Here is a 9,631-nt window from a genome sequence, read left to right on the forward strand (position 1 = left end):
TGGACATTGCAGCTACGGCAAATTTATTTAGTAGAAATCTGTTAGAGATTCAAACAACAATGGTAGTAGTAGTACAGCAGAAAATTACAACCCCCTTCCTTTAAATCGTCGGGCGGCCACAGTGAAAAACATTTCAATGATGTTGGCTAAAAACCTTAGAGCAAACTGCAAGTCTGAGACGAGGAGGCACTTAGATGCATGATTGTGGAAAATTACATCAATCTGCTCTACTCAAAACATTTCCGGACACTCAAAGAAAGATTTCTTTAGCAAACAGACATGGGAAGTTATTGAAAACTGGACATACAGTGAATTAGTAACCAAGTAGGGAGCACTTGTCTCTACTCTAGTGTACGGACAGCATAACATGAGAGGGACTTGATTAGAGAATTAATTATCTGTCCATCTATCTTATTCTCCAGCTATATTGGCAGGGCTGCTGACTAATCCCCTGGTCGGTCAGTGAGGTCGCTTAGTAGGGAAAGTGGTTCAGTCCTGTGATGAGAAGCTTTACGGACCTTAAACGTTTATCTGAAACCAGACTTGCTGTTAAATTCTTCGTGGTTAACTCTGTTCATTGTTCAGAGAGGTGCAGTTACACAGCTGGCTCCGGCGTCTCGTCTACAGCTTGGCTTTGCCCGGCTGTAGCTGCAGGCTCTGGAGCTTCATGGCCAGTCCCATGTTCCCTGTGATCTTCAGCTTGCCCTGGAAAAACGCCTGTGAACAAGAGAGGGAAACGAAACAAAACAATCATCCACAGAGTTGTGAATCTGGGTACGCTCTGTACTGGAAGAGAACTACATGCTGCTAGTTTTAAGAGTTACCGTGAGAGATTAACTCAACCCAGGGAAAGTGGGGCAACAACAAGCTTATGAAATGTCAGGAAACTGCGTGTCACACAGGCGCAGAGCTGGTAGAGTTAGAGAAATGAATATTTGTGGACTGGAGTGCAGGAGGTAATGATTTGACTGCTCTGAGTAAGCAGAAATTCTTAGGATATGTTCTCAGAAGGAGAATGAAAACTTTTTTAGGTGAAATTATGACAGAAAAGGAAAAGGTGAAATAGTCAATTTTGCTTTAGTATTAAAAACATCATGCAAAAGGTCGATCTGTCCACATTTCGGGGAAAAGCAGCGGAAAAACTGTGTTTCTTGAAGCATGCACAGCTGTCCTTCATGACATAAACACAGTGCAGTGACTCCTGATAATAATGGCCGTGGACTGATTGCAGAGAGGTGTGTCATCACCACACTCTTCCAATACAAATTAACTGGTGGGCCTCATGACTCGCTGCTTTTGCACAAAGCAATTCAGAGTTGGAAAACAGTGTCCGTAATTAACTTTTTGACTCACCGGTTCCCCTTGGCCAGTTAGTCAACTGGTAGATGAAAAAATCCACCAGCCAAGCATATTTTTTACCGGCCAAAATAATAAATTGCCTTTTTGTGTCACATATACATTTGCTTCAGTACATTTTATTAAGATAATGAAGCATTATGTCTAAGGGTGTAAGAAAATATTGAGAAAAGAAATCAAATATCGCGATGTCATCTTTTGTGATACTGCATCGATTCTCAAAAAACACTGTATCGATTTTTAATTAACAGTTTACATGCAAATATTACCTCAGTCAATACTTTGTCATTTGCAAAGATATTTGTCCTCTTAAAGTAGTGCTATGATGTTGGATGTTACAGGGACTGTGATAAATGCAAATGTAGATCCTTCTGTTCTGATTGCATAAAAAAGTAAACTTTTTTACTCAGATTTGATGCCTATGGTGGTGTGTTCTTTATACTATGTCAGTTTTCCTTAAATTAAATTTAAAAAAAATCACAATATATCTCGCCTTGCTTACATTATCGCAATAGATCGCAATGTATTAAATCGTAACCCCTGTATCATGGTACGTATCGTATCGCCAGATTCTTGCCAATACACAGCCCTAATTATGTCAAATGCAAACTTAGAGAAGAGGCCAGACCACAATTTGAAGCAAAATAATTTAAATATATTGATGATTAATCAATTTCAAGCCTGAATACTAGGCTTGGGTGGGATCTATTTTGTCTTACCTCCCTGACATTTCACCAGGTATAGGCTACAATATCAATAAATCCCATGTACTTCAACATTTGAAAAGATCATGATAATGTTAGAATTCACCTTTGCCCAATATTCATTTTTACTGACTAGAGCCTGAACTTATCATAATGTAAATCAATCACACTCCCGTGTTGAAATCGGCAGAACGAGAGCTAGTTAACGTTAGCTGTTCGTCCTGCCAATTTCAACACGGATTTGTTGTTCGCAATGTAGCATTATCAGGGAAGGACGGGCTGCACGGCATGGAGGATGTTCCCACTGTAACGTACTCACGTTGGACTGACAAATTACGCACACACAAAGTTCATTCCCATCCAGACCGCAGTTATTGTTTTAAAGAAATCTTGTCGATAGTGAGTTTACCGCGTCCCAAACACATTTTCTATCGTCCCCGGGGCAATGGGATGCCGTTAGTATCGCACCCTAGCAGAAAAACGAGGACCGTCACGTTTACAAAATTTTGGCATCCACTTTGTACCGAAGTATCGGTTCTCGTAACATCAGTAGTGTGTGTGTCAATCTCAGACACAGAGAGCAGAGGAGCGCGCCTGTAAATGACACCAACATGCTGTTGAGACTCTCAGTGTAACCGAGCATCATTTTTTTCATTTAATATTCTATGTGGGATTGAGTCAAAATAAACTACAGTGTGTGTTTATAGACAGATGTGTTTTTAATAGTTCTTGGCACAGAGGAATAGCATATATCAGGCTTTGGATATATACACAGCACTTGTTAGTAGGACCAATTCATTGTTGGTTTTGGTCTTGTTTTTCTTTGAAGTCAGGCATGAAATGAATCTCCGTCATTTAATTGTCTAGGCTGCACGCAGGAAATCTGTCTTGTGTTTTAACCCTACACAGCGACGGCTTTATGGCCTCTAGTCTGAGGGCGGTAAATTGGCACATTCAAGCCAATAATGACGCAGCACAGCGTTTCCTCTTAATTTCACCCAGGCGCTAACAAAATATCCTGTCAGTACCGCATCCAGCTGGCAAACAAATCTGTTCCACCGCTTAAAGGAGAATCTATGGACAGGACACATAAAATACACTCACTGCAGGAAAAAGCCTACACAACTCAATAAGTCCCCACACTATTATTACTAGTGGGGTGCCCGTCCGTAATCGGCTGATTCCTTGGCCCCCAGAAGTGCTGCTCGAGAATCGCGGTAGGGCTGCTTACACCCGCAAAGTGTAAAGGTGATCGGGTGAGCGGTTCTCGAGATATGCGTGCGACATACAGAAAGACAGACAAAGATTCCTCGCTTTATAGTTAGATTAGATAGTTAGATATGGCAGTGTATTGCTGCCACACAAGAGAAAAAAAACAGATCTGTATCATGTTATAACATGAAAAGTTTATCGTAATAACAAGACGTTTTTCAAGTTATAACAAGATATTTTCACGTTATTACGACATACAAACTTATCGCGTTATAGCAAGAAACTTTTCTTCTTATAAAAATACTATATATCTCGTTATAACGTGAACCGTTTCACAAACCTGAACCTTTTATGTTAACACCATATCGCCCAACACTAAAATACTCCCACACACTTTTGCCTTAAAGAGGCAAAAAGTAAATGGTGTACTCGTACCTTCTCTGAATCAGAATCCTCATCAATACTACATGCAAACAAGTCCACTCAAACCCCACTGAGATTGAATACTCACAGTCTGTGGGTTCATCTTCCCTGTCATCAAGGCCAACAAGTCTGTATCTGACATGGAAATGGTGCAATCTGCTTTCTTAGCTGCAGGGCAGAGACACACATAGCTCAGTTAAACAAATAGGAACATGCATCTCAGGGTATTTATTCAGTGGCTTGCCGGTATTTGAAGTAAAGTAAGTTGAAGTTTGAATGTAAAAGTGTAATAAAGGACACAGAGACTGAGCAGACAAAACTGTCGATATGTGCAGACCTTGAACATAATACTGCATTTCCACCCACAGTTGAATAGTAACATGACAAAGCCCTAATATTGTTTACCTGCGTCATTGTGAACACAGCCTTTGCCGTTCTTCACGTCCACATACCAAATCGCCTCCTGTCCATTTGGGCCGTCCTTTACTTTGAAGGCAAACACTCCACCGATCTTTTTCACAAACTGCTCCCCTTCCTGTTGAAAGTGAACAGAGATTTTACACATTGTGAACTCTACAGCATCTGTATTATATGTCAATTACATTTTCACCACCTATATTTACAAGCTCATAGGGCATAGTCACTTAGCTAGGCAGACCACATATTACTCTTTTCAAGATACTTTATGCCACTTGGAAATATGTGAGTGACACTATACATATTTAAGGACACTTTATATGAAAAATATTTTACTGAATTAGGAATTGTTTCAGTTATTCTGTATGCATAACCACGGGTTTTCAACACACAGTAAATATCTGTATATGAGTCATCGAGTGTATATAAAAATGGACGACAAGACAATTCCCCAAAAGTGAAGCCAAAACATCTGGATCGCCCCCTGGTGACTGGCTGCAGTATAGATCATAAATCCCGCCCCCTCCATGTTAGCGGATGGGGCAAACTAAAAAGTCAAAGTACACGTCAAATACATTTTTCTCAAAGATGGTTTCTGTAATTTTAGGTAGTTCTTATCACACCGATGTATGTTCATGTGTTCATTTTTCTGATAAGTTTGGATTTAACTAGTTATTTGATGATATAAAAAGGGGGTGAGACGTCATGATTGACAGCTACTCTGAGTGAAGTAGGCAGGCAGCCGGAGGCTCAGGAATTGTACGAGAGAAGAGATGTAACTTTAACTTTCCATAACCGTTACGAGACTATTTAATAAAACTCGTGTCAGTTTGATCATAAATGTAGTTATAGAGATATTATGTTGATGGGTAAATGTACATTGTCTCTGACTCTGCATCATGCATGAAAAGGCATGAAATGATGATGACTGCGAGGGATCATCTGAAATGATATAATTATGCTTGATTATCATCGAAGATACTGGAATAGTAAGTTGTACTCATTTTTGTAATTTTGATGGCTAATGCACTGATAGGGGTCCTAATGGTTAATGTGTTTGAGACACTTATATTTGTTGGAAAATCTATAATACATTTCTTAATTTCGAAAATAACTATCCATTTGTGGATAATGTTTAATCTTAAACATATGTTTAGTCCAAAATATATCACAAAGTAATATTGTGTCACGTGAATGCAAAGCTAAATGTTTTAACCTCAAGTAGACAAAGTGTGCAAATAAAAGTGCTTTACAAGCATAAACCACAAAGATATTTAAGGAACTCTGTGGAGATATTCACCACTAGTTGCGCTAGGAAAAAGAAGACTGCTAGCAAAATAACGTGGGTGTAAACAATGTAGACTTGATTGCAAAATAGCAAACAAAATTGCTTTGCAGATGTCTTATGAGGAAGGAAATGAACCGGCCGACACACAATTTGTGTTTTGGATGAGAAACACCGAATATAAATAGAAACTTTGTTAACAAGAAAACATGACAGGGAACCTTTAAACTCGCAGTCTACACAGGCAACATGTTTTAAGCTGACACTCTTCCACAGGCTGCATTAACTCACTCTTTTTATATTATAAACATGCATGTGTTTATGAAGGTCACTCTACAGCTGAATATATATCAAATAACAAAGGTAGGGAATATGACCCTAAATCTGCCTAAACAACTGGGATCTGAATAAAAACAGGAAAATCCACTTCCCTCCAAACATTTAACTAATATGGAAATACAAAAGTGGGACAACAGGTTCTCTCACTAAATATAAGCTCTGCATCTAAAACTTTAAATCTGTTTGTCTGATCAGTTGCCTGAGATATTACACTAAACCATGTCTCTACGTATCCAGACTGCTCCGCTGTTGCCATTTTCTCATTGATGACAAATCCCATTCATTACATAGACAGCACTGCCGGCGGGCTCAAGATGAATCTGTTGTGATTGAGGTCACACAAAGGTAACTGCTTAAAAACACTGACGTTTGGAGGAAACCATTTGTCTGATTGAGTCAACATAAGCTTGAAATAATTGTTTGCGCTATGAAATGACAGAGGTGGAGGTGATCCAAATGTGCCCCCATGAGGCTAAAGGCCCATATAGACGTATGGCACAGACTGCATGTCTGTCCATCATGGGAGAGAGATCCCTCCTCCCTTTCTAGTGAAGACGGAACCTGCCAAAATCAAAAATAGATGGATAAATAAATGACTCGATGAATAAATATATGTCATTAAATACAGCAAAAATAATATTAAAATAAATGTGACCATTTATTAAATACTAAAATGTAATACATTGATATTTCTGTTTGAATTAATCTTTGTTATTAAGTCCCTGATTTATTTACTCCTCTATTTAATTTTTGCTTTTTATTTATTTATATTAATTTTAAAATGTATTTATATATTTTAGCATTTGTTTTTTTATCTATTTATTTATGTTTGCATTAATTACTTTATTTATTTCTACAAGGAAGAGTAAATAAATAAGGGAATTAATAAAAAGATAAATAAATACATTTATGTCACATTTTTCCAATTGATTAATGGCTACATTTATTTTTTATATTACTTTTGCTATATTTAATGACATATTTATTTATCAAGTCTTTTATTTATTTATTCATTTATTTTTGATTTTGGCAGGTTCCGTCCTCCATACCTTTCTACCTCCAGATCTTCTTCCATAGTTTACCTATTTTTTTTTTTTTTTATCGGAATCGAGGGTCTAAAGACAGAGGATGTTGAATGCTGTACAGATTGTAAAGCCCCTTGAGGCAAATTTGTGATATTGGGCTATATAAATGAAATTGACTTGACTTAGAAACACAGTATGACTAGATAGATTGATATATACTTACATAAATGTATATGTACTACAAATGAATTAAAACAAAGCTCTTGAGCTGCCTTTTTAAAGAACCATTGAAATAAAAGTCTCAGAGAATACATAGTTACATACATACTGTATAAAACGTGATAATAAAGTCACAAGTCTGTGATTAACAACACTGACCCAATCCCAATGTCCACACTCAAAGACTTTGCGGGAACGCGAGTCAAAGTCCGTGATGGTTTAGGGCTGTCCCTCTTTCAAATCACCAAGTCCTCGAGGGCTCTCTCGCAGATAGTTTGAGCCTTTTATGAACACTTTCCGTAAGTCCACATTTCTGCAAACTTTGCCTAAGGGTATTACCCACAATTCATAGCATTGTGACATTAAACACAGGGTTAACAGGGGACGCTCGGAGGCGTAAAAAAAACAAGGAGGACGGCACATAGGTGTTCAGCCAGGCATATTTAAATTTACACAGAAACACTAATAATAAGGATTTAAGATGGTACATAAAAAACAAATGAAATCAGAGTAATGCAAGCATTTGACTATATTACACACCTGGTTTATTCATCAACTATTTCTTTTAATTTTGCTTATTGAAGTTTGACAAAAACAAGTAAATTGAGGTTTTGACAGTTACCTCTAGTCTCGTAAGGCTGGTAGACGTTCAAATAGGCAGTAAAAAGGTAAAATAAAAACCCTGAATTGCATCATCAAGGTAACGTGTGTGTGTGTGTATATATATATATATATGTATATATATATATATATATATATACACACATACATATATGTATATATATACCTCGCTGCAAAGTGCTGTCCCATTCATATTTATACCATTTCAAGGCCTTGCAGCCTCTCACACTCAACCATTTACCAGGTGACGTCAGTGAAGTCCTTGAGGGTTCAGGGCTAAAGGCCTTAGGAGGGACATTGGGATTGGGCAATTGTCACTCACTCACTCCTATTCAACTGCTTATCTGGGGTTGGGTCGCGGGTGCAACAGCTCCATTATCTCCTATTATAAGTCATGCAATTACCTCTTGGAGCTTCTTGTTGATTTCCTGGAACACAGCATGTGCCTTGAACCCCTCCAGTCCATCACTAGCACTGGTGTTAATGGCTTGAATTCTTGGCATGGTGAAGGCGAAGGAATGAGAATGAGAAAGTAAGGTTAGCGATAAAAAAAAAAGTGATGAAAACACGACACAGAAATGCCAAGGTTGCCGAAGACAAAACAAATCATTGATCAAACATTCATTTTGATACTCATTGTTATGTATAGATGTCGCCACTGGATCTCAGTGTGTTTACCATTGTGAATGTCATTATTATGTTATATTTCAACATAATATAAACCCCATAGAAATTAAATATATTCTATCTCTATGACAATAACTGCACTATACTGTGCAATATCATTATTACTACTAAGTGTGTAATTCATACTGTGCAATATTTTCAGGTGGAATTCCATTTCATTCTCACTGTGCAATATCATTTTCCACTTGTGCAATTTTGTTAATAGTCTGTTTATTCTCAATACTGTATAGACTGCTCCTGTTTTTATACTTCCTTCTATCTAAATGGTTCATATTTTGTTACACTTTGTTTAGCTCCTTTTTTTTTTTACTGTGTTAGCTGATGCATCTTGTTTTCTGCACTATCCCCTTTGCTGCTTTACACTGCAAATGCACCCACTGCAGGACTAATAAAGGAATATCTGATCTTATCTTATCACATGGAATAAAGCCCACTCAATTATCACTTTCACAAATGGATTAAGGTGCATCATGATCTCACACCTTCAGTGCCTGGTTCACAGTCACAGTGTATCTAAGCATCAAAACAGCCACTTAAAGCTAAATCCAGGATGACACATGTATATCTTTATGCACCTGTCAGTTAGCTCAGTTAGCTGAGCACTAGCTGACACTTCAGAGCGAAGCAGCAGAGCACCGAGACTGTGCTGGTCGTCCACATGAATGTACCATCACAGTTACAACAACTAGCGTTACATAATTAGCTTATGTGCTAATTATGTTGTAGCCAACGGCCAGCTAAAGCCTTGCAGTGATGTATCACAGAGCGAGAGTCAGCTAGTTGAGTGACTTAATAAGATAAATGATGTGATAGCTACCGTTAGCTGTGTGTATAGCATGGTGTAATGTTACAGCGAGGTGACCTCAATGAATGATTCAACATGCAGCATGACGTGTCACAATAAGACGGTACAGTGTTTAGCGTTCTTACCGTGGTGAGTGTATTTCAGGCATGTTGCTGTACTGTTAGGTGAGCTGGCAGAGAGAGGGTTAGGGTTTAACAGAGCGGTGATGTGGGTGAAGATAGCTGGTTCTCTGCCTGCTGTTTGCTCAACTACACTTCCTGGTTTCTTCCTCCTGTCACTGATCTGCAGACTCGACGTGTCGAAGTCAGATAACCCAGAGTAACCGAGCGCGATGTGAACCCAAAGTCCTGTGCAATATTAAAGTGACCTCATTCTCAGTTTAAAGGGTTTATTTAAAGGTCCCATATTATAAAAACGTGACATTTTCATGTTTTTTTTATTATAAAGCAGGCTTAAAGAGACTGTTTGTAACTTTTATACACGTATAAATCTACCGGGTCGGTGTCCCATGCGCGCTCACGTGTGGCTACGCTGTTCA

The 9,631-nt window shown here is 38.2% G+C and overlaps 1 protein-coding gene across 1 annotated transcript; it reads right to left on the reverse strand.

Moving 5' to 3' along the window:
* scp2b (sterol carrier protein 2b) lies at nucleotides 1-9,386 on the reverse strand. Its single transcript, XM_074636413.1, has 5 exons — nucleotides 9,219-9,386; nucleotides 8,006-8,096; nucleotides 4,101-4,230; nucleotides 3,784-3,863; nucleotides 1-717 (listed from the first exon to the last, which is right to left on the reverse strand). Exons 1-5 carry the CDS (start codon nucleotides 9,239-9,241, stop codon nucleotides 622-624), a joined length of 420 nt encoding a protein of 139 aa, XP_074492514.1. The 5' UTR covers nucleotides 9,242-9,386; the 3' UTR covers nucleotides 1-621.
* Nucleotides 9,387-9,631: the final 245 nt, after the last annotated feature.

The sequence above is a fragment of the Sebastes fasciatus genome, chromosome 5 (assembly GCF_043250625.1).
Source record: "Sebastes fasciatus isolate fSebFas1 chromosome 5, fSebFas1.pri, whole genome shotgun sequence".
Classification (NCBI taxonomy): Eukaryota; Metazoa; Chordata; class Actinopteri; order Perciformes; family Sebastidae; genus Sebastes; species Sebastes fasciatus.

Excerpts from the sequence above, each read along its gene's own strand:
- scp2b (XM_074636413.1), bottom strand. The coding sequence starts at position 9,241 with ATGCCTGAAATACACTCACCACG. Across the intron at positions 4,231-8,005 it reads TCAACAAGAAGCTCCAAGAG|GAAGGGGAGCAGTTTGTGAA; the intron begins GTAATTGCATGA and ends CACTTTCAACAG. Across the intron at positions 718-3,783 it reads GGAAGATGAACCCACAGACT|GCGTTTTTCCAGGGCAAGCT; the intron begins GTGAGTATTCAA and ends TCTTGTTCACAG.